At 39.6% G+C, this 17,290-nt stretch overlaps 1 protein-coding gene across 1 annotated transcript; it reads left to right on the forward strand.

The window, feature by feature from the left end:
• The first annotated feature begins 309 nt into the window (after window positions 1–309).
• On the forward strand, window positions 310–1,342 carry LOC113333565. Its single transcript, XM_026579997.1, has 2 exons — window positions 310–758; window positions 997–1,342. The coding sequence occupies exons 1-2, from the start codon at window positions 310–312 to the stop codon at window positions 1,340–1,342; spliced, it is 795 nt and encodes a 264-aa protein (XP_026435782.1).
• The last annotated feature ends 15,948 nt before the right edge of the window (window positions 1,343–17,290 follow it).

A 17,290-nucleotide genomic window follows, 5' to 3' on the forward strand; every position in this document is an offset into this window, starting at 1 on the left:
GACAATTCTCAAGATACAGAAGAAGCTACTCCTATTGAAGAAGAGGACTCACCTATGGAGAGTGAAATGGAAATCTCCCTTCATGCCTTGACAGGTAATAATTCTGGTGAAACTATTATAATTCCTGGCCTTATTAACAAGAGGACTATTTCAGTACTTATTGATACTGGTGGCACACATAGCTTCATTGATAGTGACATTGATAGGCAACTCAACTGTAATATTGAGTCAACTGCTAGCATGATAGTCACTGTGGCTAATGGTGATAAAAATTTCAGTAATGGTGTTTGATCAAACTTAAATTGGTCTATGCATAACCACAAGTTTTCTGGTAGTTTAAGACTCTTACCACTTGGTGGTCATGATTTGGTTTTGGGAGTTGATTGGCTGAAGCAATTGGGAGATATAATTTTTAACTTCTCCAAGTTGAGTATTTCTTTTAGACATAATGGGAAGAAGATTACACTTACTGGTACTCAAGATAAAGCTTCTTGCAGCATGATGAGTTGCAATGCAGCTACAAGATTCTTCAAAAAACACACTCATGGCCTGATGGGCCACCTATTTTCCATCTCCTCTTCAACAATACCTACTCCACCACCACCACCTCAAGTTTCAGAATTATTTAATCATTATTCTGATGTTTTTTCTGAGCCAAAATCCCTTCCACCTCAGAGAAACCTAGACCACTCCATTCCTCTTAAACCAAATTCTGAACAAGTTAACATGAGACCTTATAAGCGTCCTTACCTTCAAAAGTCAGTGGTGGAACAACTAGTTTAAGATATGCTTTAGTCTGGAATCATTCAAAGCAGTCACAGTCCTTTTGCAGCTCCTATCCTTTTGGTCAAAAAGAAGGACAATACTTGGAGATTTTGTGTTGATTATAGGAAACTTAACAACATCACAGTCAAGGACAAATTCCCAATTCCCATCATAGAAGAGTTGCTGGATAAATTACATGGTAAGAATTTTTTTTTCCAAAATTGATTTAAGAGATGGATATCATCAAATAAGGTTCATTTCTGCTGACATCTACAAGACTGCATTCAGAACCCATCATGGGCACTTTGAATTCAAGGTGATGCCATTTGGACTGACAAATGCACCTGCTACCTTCAAAGCTCTTATGAATGACATATTTAAAGCACACTTAAGGAAATTCATCTTAGTTTTCTTTGATGATATCCTTGTGCATAGTTCTTCCCTGGAGGAGCATCTGTTGCACTTGCAACTTACACTGGATATATTGAGACAACATCAGCTATTTGCCAACTTTACCAAGTTCTGCTTTGGCGAACAGGAGCTAGAATATTTGGGACACATCATCACTACTGAATGAGTTAAAGCTGACCCTGCAAAGATTTCTGCTATGCTCACTTGGCCACTTCCTCACACACTTAAAGAGATAAGAGGATTTTTGGGCCTCACTGGCTATTACAGGAAATGCGTAAAGGACTATGGCCTCATTAGCATACCACTCACTGACTTACTCAAGAAAAATGCATTCCTTTGGTCCCCTGCAACTACATCATCTTTTCAACAGCTCAAGGAAGCCATGTCCTCTACTCCCATACTAGCTCTACCAAATTTCAATAAGACATTTATTGTTGAAACTGATGCTTGTGATACTGGTATTGGTGCAGTCCTGCTACAAGAAGGAAAACCATTGGATTTCTACAGTAAACCTCTAGGACCAAAACTATCTGCCATGTCTACTTATGAAAAGGAATTGCTCTCTATTGTTCAAGCTGTCACCACATGGAGACAATATCTTCAAGGCAACCACTTCATTATCCAAACTGACCATCAGAGCATCAAGTATTTTTTAGAGAAGAAAATTTCTTCTACCTCACAATAGAAATGGTTAATGAGGCTTATGGGTTTTGATTATGAAATCAGATATAAAAAGGGGTCTGATAATGTTGTAGCTGATGCACTTTCTAGCAGACCTCATGAGAGTGGTACTTGCCAGAGGATCTTTATTTCATAACCAGCTTGGTCTCAAGAAATTATTGATATCTACTCTTCTAATGCAAAGGTACATGATCTCATTGCACAGCTTGCACTACATCCAGCTACTCTTCCAAATTACTCCTACACTGATGGTGTTTTGAGGTTTAAGTCAAGAATCTATGTTGGATCCTCAGCAGATGTTAAAGCCAAAATTTTGGACTACATTCACTCTTCTGCAGCTGGTGGCCGTTCTGGTATTCAAGCTACTTATATGCGAGCTAAATCCACATTCTTTTGGCCTGCAATGAAGAAATAAATCCTTCAGTTCATATCAGTTTGTGATATCTGCCAAAGAAATAAGGGTGACCACAATTTTCCAGCTGGCTTGTTGCAACCCTTACCAATCCCTGACCATGCTTGGCAGCACATCTCCATGGACTTCATAGAGGTCCTTCCAATGAGTGAAAGAAAGTCAGTTATCTTAGTAGTGGTGGACATACTGACAAAATATGTACATTTCATTGGCTCATCATCCTTACACTACCGCTTCTGTGGCAAGAGAGTTCCTTGCTCAAGTTTATAAACTACATGGGTTGTTTGCATCCATTGTGTATGACAGAGACAAGGTCTTCACCAGCCACTTTTGGCAATATTTGTTCAAGGCTCTTGGTACACAGTTGCATCTCAGCACTGCTTACCATCCACAAACTGATGGCCAGACTGAGAGAGTGAATTACTGTTTGGAGAATTACCTCATATGCATGTGTGGACATCATCCAAAGAAGTGTCATCATTGGCTTCCTCTTGCAGAATGGTGGTACAACACCAATTACCACACCAATCTCAAGGTGAGTCCATTTACAGCTCTTTATGGTTGCAATCCTCCTCACTTAGCTTTTCCTTCTACATCCACCACTTATGTTGCTGCTGTTGAAGAGTACTTAAAACAAAGAACTGCTATGTTGGAATTACTCAAAGACTCACTACACACGTACCGGGAGAGAATGAATCTCTATGCAGACAAGACTAGAGTGGATAGAAGTTTTGTTGTTGGTGATAGAGTTTACATAAAACTCCAACCTTACAGACAAGCCTCCTTCGCATTGAGAAGGAATTTAAAGCTTGCAGCAAAATACTATGGACACTTCACTGTGCTTCAAAAAATTGGCAGTGTAGCCTACAAATTACTATTACCTGCTGAAGCAAGAATCCACCCTGTTTTTCATGTCTCTCAGCTCAAGAAACAGATTGGTGCTCAACACATCATCTCCCCAACTCTACCAGTCATAAACAATGCAGGTCAGGTACTGGTCATCCCTGCAGTTGCACTGGATTCCAGAATTATTGTCAGAAATGGTGTCTCAGTTTCTCAACTGCTCATTCAATGGACCAATGCCTCAACTGCAGATACCACTTGGGAGGATGCTGGAAACATCAAGAGCCATTTTTCAAAGTTCAATCCTTGAGGACAAGGATTTGGTGGAGGGGAGGGTATTTGTCATATACCTACATCTTGAACTGTGGTCTTCCCTGAGTAATCCATAAGGGTGTATTCAATATTAGTTAGTGGCTAGTATTGAAGTGGCATGTGTCACTATTCGATTAGTCAAACTAAGGACATGTGTCTTGCCCGGATTAGCCACTTCCGATCTGAGATATTTCCTCTTCTTCTTTATTAGGTGTAAGAACCATTTTTGTATCATAAGCTTGAATTAATGAATTATTCTGAGGCTGCTTAGGCAGATTGTTACCATTTTCATTCTTCTTCAATTCCAGTTCAGTATTCTGATTATTGATAGTACTAAGTATAGTATAGAAACGTTTGCCGGTGAGTCCTGGGTATCAAAGCTCCATTGAGCTTCCCTTGTCTCTATTTAACTTACATTAACTCAGATTGATTCCAGAGAGGTTTGATTAAATTGTAACGAATTGCCTTTCGAAAGAATAGAAGCTGGTCTAGAAACAATCTAAGTGGAGCCATCATGCTTTTTGTTTACTAGAAATCAGTAGGTTTGATGTGGTGGAGTCATCCTTGTGTGTGTTTGTTTATAACTTCCCTTCCTTTTAGGTTTTTCTTTTTAATTTTGTTTTTCTAGTGTATGCCCGAGGTTATTAGAGAACGGGCTTGGAAAAGAGACAATCTAGGTCGATTAATTAGTGAAAAACCTAGTAGTTCTTGTGGAAGCGGGGAGTGATGAGTGCTAAAAAGTGCATATTTATATATATTTTTCTTGGCATTTAACTCATCTTTTGTGCTCTAATTCTCCATTTTTAACCCATATTCTGTATTTTCATTGTTTTCAAGAATAAATCTTTTTATTAATTAATTTTGCATTTTTAGGTACTAAATAAAGCATGGTTATCTCACGGAGCGAAAAGAGCAAAGGAACGGAAAAGACTCCCGCTAGGAGGAAGCGAAGAATGATGTTTGCAAGAGCCGGATCAACGAGAAGTGGGCTTGAAGAGGAAGAATTGTTCTTAAAGAAGATATGGGCTTGGCATACCCAAGTCCCAAAACCCTTACCCAAATCCATTTCCATTATCCATACCCATTTCCATGAGAGCCGTCAGATTGGATCCATCTTGTCATCCAACGGTCGCCTCATCATTGTGCATCAAAATCCGAAGCTCCTGTCAAACACCATAGTACCTAACTCCATCTGAAGCCGTCAGTTTTGTTGTATCTCATAATCCAACGGTCGCTACATACCTCTCCATCGTAGCCGTTCGATTCAATCTATATGGGATCATCCAACGCTCTTTACTTGCTGTTCATCAAAGTTCGCTACACCCGCTTCACACCCTAGCATCCAAAACCATCGACTTCACCCAAACAAGTTCTTCTTCCCCAAATCTTTTTTCCCCAAAAACTCTCTTCTTCCCCCGATAGTTGCAGTCGAGCTCTGCTGCCTCTCTTCCATGTCCACTGCCACCCTGCCATCGCCACTTCCTCCACTGTCACCAAACACCACCTACACCACACCCCCTAGCTACCTCCCCTACCTCTATATCCATCTAACTCATTGATTTTTCACCACTGAAACCCTAGGTGATAAATCAATAAATTAGGTGAGGCTATAAGACGCAATTGAAGACATGGAGAGGAGCAGAGAAGAGAGAATATGCATGGGTCGATATCAATTCAGGGATTAGGTGAGTGGACTTTTCAATTCAAAAATTAGGTTTGCAAGTTAGGGTTTCGAAATTTGAGGATATTTTGTAAAACTATAAAAGGCAACTGATGTGTGATGTAAAGGCTTATGCCTGGGTTAGCCAGTGTGTGTCACCCAAGAGCACTGGAATAGCCAGTGTCTCAAGGGTTAGTGTTTAACTTTCAACTATTTTATGTTATTCCATTACTCTTATTCAGTTTCAATTCAGTGAGTTTTTGTGTTTCAATTCAGTTCATGTTTGTGTTTTATGTCTTCTGTGTTGTTTATGTTCAGTTCAATGCTCTGTTTAGTAATTGTTTTGTTGTGTTGTTGTTATGTGAGTTCTCATGTGTATGTGTATAGCTAGGATGAGATGATGCCTTAAGTCACTGTTAGTGGTGGAATGCTAGGTTATAATTCATGTACATTGTTTTGATTGAGCAATGGGAGAAATTAGTGCTCATAGCAAGCTTATTCTCTTTCCATTCCATTTGTATGCTTAGGATCATAAGTTGACCTTAGCTGTCACTTAGTTCCATTAGGAATTCAACCTAGAATTACATTGTCTGGCTAGGTCACAAGGTGGATTCATAACCTAGTTGTGATGTTTACTGTTTTGTGTGAATGTTAGGCTAAAGCCTTTGAAGCATTGGATTGATTGAGCAGTGGGGAGAAACTAGTGCTCACTAGTGACTGTGAGCAAACTAGTTCTCTTCCCACTCTAGTTGTATGCCTAGGCTCCCAACTTTGCCTTTCATTTTTTGTATCTTGTTCTTTCTTCACTCTTTGCCTTAGGCTAGCTGCCTTTGTGCCTTGTTTTCCCACTTCCCTTGGCTTGTAGCCTTGGTTTGCAACTATCTCTGTTTTGTTATTACTTGGCTTGCACTATCACATTAGCACTATGTCACCATTCATTGTAAATGCCACCTTAGTTTCATAATTGTTTTTGGCCTTTGTAAATACTCCAGCTGCATTGTCACTTCTCTACTGTCATTGCCATTACCACATTGTAAATATGCAACACCATTGCCACTGTCACTGTAACCTTACTTTGTACATAAGCACTGCAGCCTTGCCCTATGCTTCATGGTTTCTTTATGTCATTGTCTTGGCTTGGTGCCTTATTCTCCCATGTTAACTCACTGCATTGTTGCACTACCTTGACCCTGTTTTGCCCTGTCTCAGCTTGGTCCTAGAGCTAGCTATCTTGACTTAGCCTTTGTGCTAGTCTGCCTTGGCCAGTGTCATGGCCTAGAGCATTATCTTGGTATGACAGCTGCATTGCTTCCCTTCCCCTGCTGCTGCTGCTGCTTTCCTTCCTCTTGCTACTGTTGCTGCTCCCAGCTCCTGTTTCCTTCACTTCTCCAGCCTTGCTGTGCTCCTGCCAGGCCCAGCCTTGTTTGCTGCTACTGCTCCAAACCCAGTTCAATAAAGCCCAGTTCATTCTTAGGGAATAAGGTCAAAACCCAAACTCAATCAAGAGCCCAGTGCACTTCAAAACCAAAGCCAAGCCCACTGTGCCTAGAAGTTACCAAAGCCCAATAGCAACTTAGAAGCCCAAAATAGCTACACACTCCAAACACACCCAGTCTCTGTGGATCGACCCGTACTTGCACGAGCTACAACCGACGACCGTGCACTTGCGGTATTACTGTAGGCCCGCGTTTTTATTACGCTTAATTTTCACGCTTTCCCGGGCCCACCAAGTTTTTGGCGCCGCTGCCGGGGATTGGTGCTGTGTTTTTCTTGTAGTTTTATTAGCTATTTTTGCATTTCACTGCATAGCATTTGCATCTGCATCTGCTTCACTTCATTTGCTGTTGGGCCTGCTGTTCTGAACCTGTTTTCCTCTGCTGGGACGCCACCAAGGAAAAGAACCAAAGCCCAACTGGGTTTTTGCAACAATATCAGAGCAGCTGGGCTGTGCTTAAAAGGTAACCCATTTAAGAGAACCCGAATTGTGGGCTTCCAATTTTTAATTGTGGGCTTGTAATATTAAAGCCAATTTTTGGGTTTTTTATTTTCTGTTGGGTTTGTAATTAATTTTTGTGGGCTTGTTTGTTTAATTTATGGGCTTGTTTAAATTCTTTCATTGGACTTGTATTTTGGACTCTGGGTTTAAACCCAGCTGAGCTTGTAACCGATTGTGGGCTTGTTTCCACTCAAGAGTGGACCTCGAAACCAAAGTTTTAAAACAAACGTCGGGCCTTAACCAACTAGGCCAAATTAAACTTTCAAAATTAAAACTTAGTGTTTCGTGGGCCGCAGCCTTCCTCCCATTCCATTAGAGGACCAACAGTGGGCTTGCTCCCAATTTCAAAAACCAAAAATTTCTCCCATAAAAACCAAAGTTTTCCAAATGTTTCCCTAAAAAACCAAAATTTTTATTTTTCCCATCAAAGCCAAATGTCTCCCAACAAAACCAAATTTTTCCCAAAAAATCCAAACCCATTAAAACCAAATATTTTTCCCAAAAAGTCAAATCCCATTAAAAACCAAATTTTCTTGTAGATAATGTGTTAGTTAAAATTCCTTTTGTATATATTTTGTGCTCATCCATTATGACTCCGAATATGTTGGAGTTTTGCCTTGGATAACGGAGTTTTAATTCTGCTTTCGCCGAAATCGGGTATTCTCTCTCCTTTTACTCTACTCAGCATGTCCCTTTCCATATGTTGCATTCTAATTCTTTCCATATTTTTAAACATTGAGGACAATGTTTAGTTTAGGTTTGGGGGTATAGAGTAGATACCACGATAATATGCTATAATTGAAATCAAACTCCATCTTTTTGAAAAAATTGAAAAATTCCAAAAAAATTGAAAAATCAAAATTAAAAATTAAAAAAATCATAAAAGTGGAGTTCATTTACCTTGAAATGTTGACTCTTGTGCAAATATGTAATTATTAGGAGTCTTAGTCTAGATATTTAGGCACCCTGATTCTAGCACAATTCACATAGTGATAAGAAATTTGCACGCGCACGATCTACCAATACATGTTTGGCCTCGATCTTCAAGGTGTTTGATAGGAAGTTACGATTGCCAATCACTTTAGAATACTGAACGAAACTTGACTAGCTTGTTCTTTGGTTGGTTGGGATAGAAGGTGGAGTTTACATTAAGAAAGACAACCATCGAATTTAACTGGGTGCATCAAAAAGGGCTACCTCTTGCAAAGTGTCATGTAATTTTTGTTTCCTTTTGTATATGTATCAAAACTGTTTCCTTATCAAAAAAAAAAAAAAAAAATCATGTATTTTTCAATTCCATTCTCTCTTGTTCCAAAAATAAAAGAGAGTAGTCAATGTAAATAAGAGTCATGTAAAGAGTCATCTTTTGTGTTTTATTGTAATAAGCAAGGAGGGTGTATGCCATTGATGTACAACGCGAGTAATTGTGAAATACCTCCAATTCATTCACAATTCTCGTAAAGTCCGGAAAGCTAGCTAGATTTCGACCTTGGTTCTTAGCCTGAGAAACTATCTCTTGGTGATTAGTAGTCATAACTTCAGATCTTTCTTTACACATGTGTAGATACACTTTACACTCTTATCACATGTCCTTTTTTTGTTATCAGTGCTAGGATTGTGCCTTGATAGCTAGATTGACATCTCCATTTTGCTGTGAGCTTAACTGACTTGCACATGTCACATTTGATGGAATCTGAGCTTATATTTTGACCTAAAACTTTGTAGGTACGTTCTAAGCAAACCTTCACGAGACTTAACTCGTCCACTAGGGACACTTAGTGGTTTAAAAGGCTTAGTGCATACGCTAAATGCATTCGAGAGACCAGCGACAGTGGTATAGGTAGGATTTCCTTAGTTTTGTTTTACTTGAGGACAAGTAAAATTCAGGTTTGGGGGTATTTGATGAGTGCTAAAAAGTGAATATTTATATATATTTTTCTTGGTATTTAACTCATCTTTTGTGCTCTAATTCTCCATTTTTAACCCATATTCTGTATTTTCATTGTTTTCAAGAATAAATCTTTTTATTAATTAATTTTGCATTTTTAGGTACTAAATAAAGCATGATTATCTCACGGAGCGAAAAGAGCAAAGGAACGGCAAAGACTCCCGCTAGGAGGAAGCGAAGAATGATGTTTGCAAGAGCCGGATCAACGAGAAGTGGGCTTGAAGAGGAAGAATTGTTCTTAAAGAAGATATGGGCTTGGCATACCCAAGGCCCAAAACCCTTACCCAAATCCATTTCCATTATCCATACCCATTTCCATGAGAGCCGTCAGATTGGATCCATCTTGTCATCCAACGGTCGCCTCATCATTGTGCATCAAAATCCGAAGCTCCTGTCAAACACCATAGTACCTAACTCCATCTGAAGCCGTCAGTTTTGTTGTATCACATAATCCAACGGTCGCTACATACCTCTCCATCGTAGCCGTTCGATTCAATCTATATGGGATCATCCAACGCTCTTTACTTGCTGTTCATCAAAGTTCGCTACACCCGCTTCACACCCTAGCATCCAAAACCATCGACTTCACCCAAACAAGTTCTTCTTCCCCAAATCTTTTTTCCCCAAAAACTCTCTTCTTCCCCCGACAGTTGCAGTCGAGCTCTGCTCCTGCCTCTCTTCCATGTCCACTGCCACCCTGCCATCGCCACTTCCTCCACTGTCACCAAACACCACCTACACGCCGTAGCTACCTCCCCTACCTCTATAGCCATCTAACTCATTGATTTTTCACCACTGAAACCCTAGGTGATAAATCAATAAATTAGGTGAGGCTATAAGACGCAATTGAAGACATGGAGAGGAGCAGAGAAGAGAGAATAGGCATGGGTCGACATCAATTCAGGGATTAGGTGAGTGGACTTTTCAATTCAAAAATTAGGGTTTGCAAGTTAGGGTTTCGAAATTTGGGGATATTTTGTAAAACTATAAAAGGCAACTGATGTGTGATGTAAAGGCTTATGCCTGGGTTAGCCAGTGTGTCACCCAAGAGCACTGGAATAGCCAGTGTCTCAAGGGTTAGTGTTTAATTTTCAACTATCTTTATGTTTATTCCATTACTCTTATTCAGTTTCAATTCAGTTGCTCTTATTCAGTTTCAATTCAGTTCATGTTTTTGTTTTATGTCTTCTGTGTTTGTTTATGTTCAGTTCATTGCTATGTTTAGTAAATGTTTTGTTTTTGTTGCTGTTATGTGAGCTCTCATGTGTATGTGTATAGCTAGGCTGAGATGATGCCTTAAGTCACTGTTAGTGGTGGAATGCTAGGTTATAATTCATGTACATTGTTTTGATTGAGCAATGGGAGAAATTAGTGCTCATAGCAAGCTTATTCTCTTTCCATTCCATTTGTATGCTTAGGATCATAAGTTGACCTTAGCTGTCACTTAGTTCCATTAGGAATTCAACCTAGAATTACATTGTCTGGCTAGGTCACAAGGTGGATTCATAACCTAGTTGTGATGTTTACTGTTTTGTGTGAATGTTAGGCTAAAGCCTTTGAAGCATTGGATTGATTGAGCAGTGGGGAGAAACTAGTGCTCACTAGTGACTGTGAGCAAACTAGTTCTCTTCCCACTCTAGTTGTATGCCTAGGCTCCCAACTTTGCCTTTCATTTTTTGTATCTTGTTCTTTCTTCACTCTTTGCCTTAGGCTAGCTGCCTTTGTGCCTTGTTTTCCCACTGCCCTTGGCTTGTAGCCTTGGTTTGCAACTATCTCTGTTTTGTTATTACTTGGCTTGCACTATCACATTAGCACTATGTCACCATTCATTGTAAATGCCACCTTAGTTTCATAATTGTTTTTGGCCTTTGTAAATACTCCAGCTGCATTGTCACTTCTCTACTGTCATTGCCATTACCACATTGTAAATATGCAACACCATTGCCACTGTCACTGTAACCTTACTTTGTACATAAGCACTGCAGCCTTGCCCTATGCTTCATGGTTTCTTTATGTCATTGTCTTGGCTTGGTGCCTTATTCTCCCATGTTAACTCACTGCATTGTTGCACTACCTTGACCCTGCTTTGCCCTGTCTCAGCTTGGTCCTAGAGCTAGCTATCTTGACTTAGCCTTTGTGCTAGTCTGCCTTGGCCAGTGTCATGGCCTAGAGCCTTATCTTGGTCTGACAGCTGCATTGCTTCCCTTCCCCTGCTGCTGCTGCTGCTTTCCTTCCTCTTGCTACTGTTGCTGCTCCCAGCTCCTGTTTCCTTCACTTCTCCAGCCTTGCTGTGCTCCTGCCAGGCCCAGCCTTGTTTGCTGTTACTGCTCCAAACCCAGTTCAATAAAGCCCAGTTCATTCTTAGGGAATAAGGTCAAAACCCAAACTCAATCAAGAGCCCAGTGCACTTCAAAACCAAATCCAAGCCCACTGTGCCTAGAAGTTACCAAAGCCCAATAGCAACTTAGAAGCCCAAAATAGCTACACACTCCAAACACACCCAGTCTCTGTGGATCGACCCGTACTTGCACGAGCTACAACCGACGACCGTGCACTTGCGGTATTACTGTAGGCCCGCGTTTTTATTACGCTTAATTTTCACGCTTTCCCGGGCCCACCAGGGAGCTCGAAGACTCTTCTTTTGAGAGCTTTGTTTTTGGAAACTTCAGTTTTGAGAATCTGTCGCTTTGTGAGGAAAGTACCCCTGGTACTTAAGCTGTGCCAGCGATGGCAACTTTGAAAGATTATATGTTCCCAACTAGGTAAACCCGATCCTCGTGCATTAAATTGCCAGCCACTACGACTAATTTTGAGATAAAACCTAGTATTCTTCAGATGGTCCCTATATTCTTAGGAAAAGATGATGAGAACCCTTATTTTCATGTTAGGGACTTTGAGGAAATTTACGGAACAATTAGAATAAAAGACCTTACTGATGAAGTCCTGAAACTTAGGATTTTCCCCTTCTCTTTAAGAGATAAGGCTAAGTCATGGTTGCATAACCTACCCTCTGAATCTATAGAAACTTGGCGTTCTATCAAAAATTTTACCCTAAGCATAGAACCGCATCTTTTAGGAAGAAAATTAGTGTCAGTGTGCAACAAGAAGGAGAATATATTTATAGGTTTTTAGAAAGATTCAATGATCTTTTGTCGCAATGTCCTCACCATGGGTTTGAGAAAATGAAAGTAGTGGAGATTCTTTATGATGGTTTAGACTATTCAACCAAATCCATGGTCGAGTCTTTGTGCGCTGGTAGGTTCACAAGTAAAACTGATGATGAAGCATTCCCCTTCTTAGAAGAGGTAGTTGAAAAATCCCAACAGTGGGAGTCTTGTATTCAACCCCCTAAAAGACTCTTGGTTAATAGAAGTAGCACCAATATGGTAGATACAAGTTTTGCATCATATGTTAAGTTTGCTGCTTTGTCTAGAAGGTTAGAAGCTTTGGAATTGGGTTAGTTTAAAAATAAGTCCCTTGTTGAACCCAATGATAGAATAGAGTCTCAAGTCTCTAGTTGTGGAATAAATCCCGATAACTCGTTTTGGGAAGGTCACGTTAGTGAAGAGCAAGCCCATGCTCTGTATAACAACTCTAGGTTTGAAAAACGTCAGAAGTTTGACCCATACTCAGAGATCTACAACCCTGGTTGGAGAAACCATCCTAATTTCTCTTGGTATAAGGGCCAGAGTCAAGGTCAACCTAGTAATTCTTAGCCTCCCCCAGGTTTTAGTTATAATAAAAACTCTTCCGGTCAAGCCCAGTTTCAGAACCCCTATGAGAAAAAGATCTCTAGCTTAGAAGAAACTCTTACTATGTTAGCAAAGAACCATGAAATGTTGTCAAATAACCACCTTAGCTTTCAACAAAAAACCAGGCAGAGTTTGCAGAATAATGCCCAGACTCTTTCTAAATTAGAACTTCAAGTGGGACAAATAGCTAAGATTATAAGTGAGAGAGAGAATGGAAGGTTCCCTAGTCATACGGATCCTAACCCCTTAGGAATGGAAGGAGAGAAATCGTACAGTCATGTGAATTCTGTTATAACCCTTAGGAGTGGAAAGAAAGTTGACAATAAGGTTGTCATGCCTGACAGTGAACATGATGTAATTCACCCCTCTGAGCCAGAAAATGAAGAGACTGATAGAGTCTCTAAAGAGACCAATGAGGGTCCTGATGAGTCCGGCTTTGTTCCCAGAGCCACAACTGCTAGTTCCAACTAAGAGGGAGTCCAACTTCAACGATATATTGGAAGTTTTTAGGCAGGTCATTATCTACCTTCCATTATTAGATGCAATTAAGAAGATTCCCACTTATGCCAAGTTTTTTAAGGATATGTGTACCCGAAAGCGAAAGCTTAATGTCCAAAAGAAAGCCTTTTTATCTAGTCATGTGAGTTCTATTATTCAGAATACCACTACTCCTAAGTATAAATACCCAGGGTCCCCTACCATTTCTTGCACAATAGGTAAATACCGTGTTGAGAAAGCATTGCTTGACTTAGGAGCCAGTGTGAACCTACTACCATATCATGCGTACCTTAAGCTAGGACTTCGTGAGATGAAACCTACCCATATGAAACTTAAGTTAGCTGATAGGTCCGTTAAAATTCCTTGTGGCATGATCGAGGATGTTCTCATAGACGTCGACAAGTTTATTTATCCAATGGATTTTGTTATCCGAGATACCCAACATGTCCCTGACCCAGAGAACCAGATACCAGTAATTTTAGGTCGCCCGTTTTTAGCTACATCTAATGCGATCATCAACTGTCGAGATGGTATTATGAATTTGTCTTTTGGTGTTATGACTATTGATATGAACATTTTTAATATTAGTAAGCTACCCTCTGAACTAGATGATTCGAGCATAGAAGAGGTAAACATGATAGGAACTTTAGTCGAGGGGTCATTACCAAACACTTTGTTAGAAGATCCATTAGAGAAATGCCTACCTCAGTTTGGGATTGATTTTGATGATGATAATGTGATTAATGAGGTTAATTCTTTGTTAGATTTGGCCCTTTTGTTAGATACCGGTAATGGATGGAAACCTAAGTTAGAACCACTACCAATTTCTAAGTCTGCCCTAGTTCCTTGTTTAGAAGATCCTCCTAAGTTGGACCTTAAACCATTACCAGATACCCTGAAGTATGTGTTTTTAGGCCCATCTGAAATTTTTCATGTAATTGTAGCATCCGACTTGGATAGTGATCAGGAAAGTAGGCTAGTAACCGTCCTTCAAAACAACAAGTAAGTTTTAGGGTGAACCATAACAGACATTAAGGGTATAAGTCTTACTATTTGTATGCAACAGATTTATTTAGAGGAAGAAACCAAACCTTCTAGGGAGATGCAACGTCGACTTAACCCTAATATGAAAAAAGTAGTTCGAACTAAAGTTCTTAAGTTGTTGGATGAAGGAATTATCTATCCCATTTCAGACAGTAAGTGGGTCAGCCATGTTCAGGTTGTTCCCAAGAAATCCGGTATTACTGTAGTCCAGAATGATAACAATGAATTAATACCAACCCGAGTGACCACGGGTTGGCATGTATGTATTGACTACAGGAAATTGAACAAGGTTACTAGGAAGAACCACTTTCCCCTTCCCTTTATCGACCAAATGCTAGAGAGATTAGCTAGACATAGTCATTACCGCTTTTTAGTTGGCTACTCCGGCTATAATCATATCGTTATTGCCCCAAAAGACCAAGAAAAAACTACTTTTACATGTCCCTTTGGTACCTTTGCGTATAGACGCATGCCTTTCGGGATATGTAATACCCATGCGACTTTTCAGCGCTGCATGATGAGCATATTTTCTTATATGGTTGAAAAATTTTAAAGGTCTTTATGGATGATTTTTCAGTGTTTGGTTCGTCTTTTGATGAGTTCTTGCATCATTTGTCATTGGTGTTGACTAGGTGTAAGGAAAAGAATTTAGTGCTTAATTGGGAGAAATGTCACTTTATGGTTCGTTCAGGAATTGTTTTAGGGCATATCGTATCTTCTAAGGGTATAAAGGTAGATGAAGCCAAAGTTGACCTTATTAAGACTTTACAGGTCCCAAAAACCGTAAGAGATATTAGGTCATTCTTAGGGCATGCAGGTTTTTATCGTCGATTCATTAAGGATTTTAGCTTGATTTCTAGACCTCTTTGCAATTTTCTTGCAAAAGATGTTAAGTTTTTCTTTGATGATGCTTGTTTAGAGGCTTTTGAAAATCTTAAGACTTTACTCACTACTTCCCCCATAGTCCAGGCACCTAACTAGAACCTACCCTTTGAGATAATGTGTGATGCTCCAGATAATGTTGTTGGTGTCGTGCTAGGTCAGCGACAAAACAAATTACTTCATGTGATTTACTATGCTAGCAAAACTCTGAATGATTCCCAGTTGAACTATACACTACATAGAAGGAACTGTTAGCCATTGTGTTTTCCTTAGATAAGTTTAGACCCTATATCTTAGGTTCTAAGGTCATAATCTTCACTAATCATGCTGCTTTGAAGTATCTTCTTTCCAAGAAGGATACTAAACCTAGATTGATTGGATGGATCCTTTTGTTGCAGGAATTTTCCTTATACATTAGAGACAAAAAAGGTGTAGAAAATGTAGCAGCAGACCACTTGTCTTGGCTTGTTATGGATACCCCTAATGATTCTCCTCCTGTTAGGGATAGTTTTCCTGATGAAAAACTGTTCTTTGCTACCCAATTACCTTGGTATGCGAATATAATGAACTATCTTGTTACTGGTCGAATGCCCCAACATTGGGGTAAAAAAGATCGTTTTAGGTTTTTAGTCGAGGTTAAGCACTTCTTTTGGGATGATCCTTATTTATTTAAGTATTGTCCGGACCAGATTATTAGGAAATGTATACCTGAGAGTGACCAGTCCAGTATTATTTCCTTTTGTCATGATCATGCTTGTGGGGGTCACTTTAGTGCTAAGAAGACTGCTACTAAGATATTGCAGTGTGGATTCTATTGGCCTTCGTTTTTTAAAGAATACCACAGTTATTGTGTTACTTTTGAACGTTGCCAGAAATTAGGAACCATTTCCCGTAGGAACATGATGCCCTTGAACCATATTTTAGTTGTTGAGGTCTTTGATGTGTGGGGTATTGACTTTATGGGTCTGTTTCCTAATTATTTTGGTAAGCTATACATCCTTGTCACTGTAGACTATGTCTCTAAGTGGATTGAGGCGGTTGCGTGTAATACCAATGACCACAGGGTTGTGATTGAGTTCTTGAAAGATAATATACTTACACGTTTAGGTACACCGCGAGTTATAATTAGATGGAGGGTCTCACTTTTGTAATGGACCTTTTAGGATTTTGATGAAGATATATAGTATTATACATAAGGTAGATACCTCATATCATCCACATACTTGTGGTCAAGTAGAAGTTTCCAATAGGGATAGAAAACGTATATTAGAGAAAACAGTTAATTCTAATCGGAAAGATTGGTCGTCTAGGCTTACTGATGCCTTATGAGATTATCGTGCTGCATTTAAGACCCCTATTGGAATGTCACCATATCGACTTGTATATGGAAATGAATGTTACTTACCTGTTGAGTTAGAACATACAGCTTATTGGGTTGTTAAGCAGCTAAATTTTTCACTTGACAAGGCAGGAGCGCATAGGAAACTCTAGCTCGATGAGTTGGAAGAGATTCGTAGAGATGCATATGATAGTGCCAAGGAATATGAGAACAAAATGAAACTTGTGCATGATAGAAATATTATAAGAAAGTCATTTTCTCCAGGTCAAAAAGTTCTTTTGTATGACACTCGTTTGCATCTATTCCCCGGGAAGTTACGCTCTCGGTGGACCCGTCCTTTTGTGGTTCGTACTGTTATTCCTCATGGAGTTGTTGAGATCGAGCCACCGGATGGTAGTAGTTCTTCGAAGGTTAACGGTCAGAGATTGAAACCCTTTTTAGAGCCCTTTCCTACAGGTGATGTTGAGGAGGTCCCTATGGAGGACCCCGTCTACCCTTGATTGACCATCGAGGCGGTTTGTATGTTATATATTATTTTCTTCCTTATTCTTCGTAGAAGGATTGTTACGTTTCACCCATGTACTATCTTTACAACTTCTCTTTGTGTTACTTTACTTTTGGTACTGCACTTTCATTAGTAACATTGAGGACAATGTTGATTTAAGTTTGGGGATGGGGAAGAACTTTTAGTTAGTTGCATTTTATTGAAACTTATAGTGTCACATAGTATCCGGTTAGCTAAGTTTA

Source organism: Papaver somniferum, unplaced genomic scaffold, assembly GCF_003573695.1.
Source record: "Papaver somniferum cultivar HN1 unplaced genomic scaffold, ASM357369v1 unplaced-scaffold_133, whole genome shotgun sequence".
NCBI lineage: Eukaryota > Viridiplantae > Streptophyta > Magnoliopsida > Ranunculales > Papaveraceae > Papaver > Papaver somniferum.

Bases quoted from the DNA above. Each gene is read 5' to 3' on its own strand.
- LOC113333565 (XM_026579997.1), top strand. From the start codon at position 310: ATGCATAACCACAAGTTTTCTGGTAGTTTAAGACTCTTACCACTTGGT. The intron at 759-996 runs GTCAGTGGTGGA...AATTGATTTAAG, and splicing joins AAGCGTCCTTACCTTCAAAA to AGATGGATATCATCAAATAA.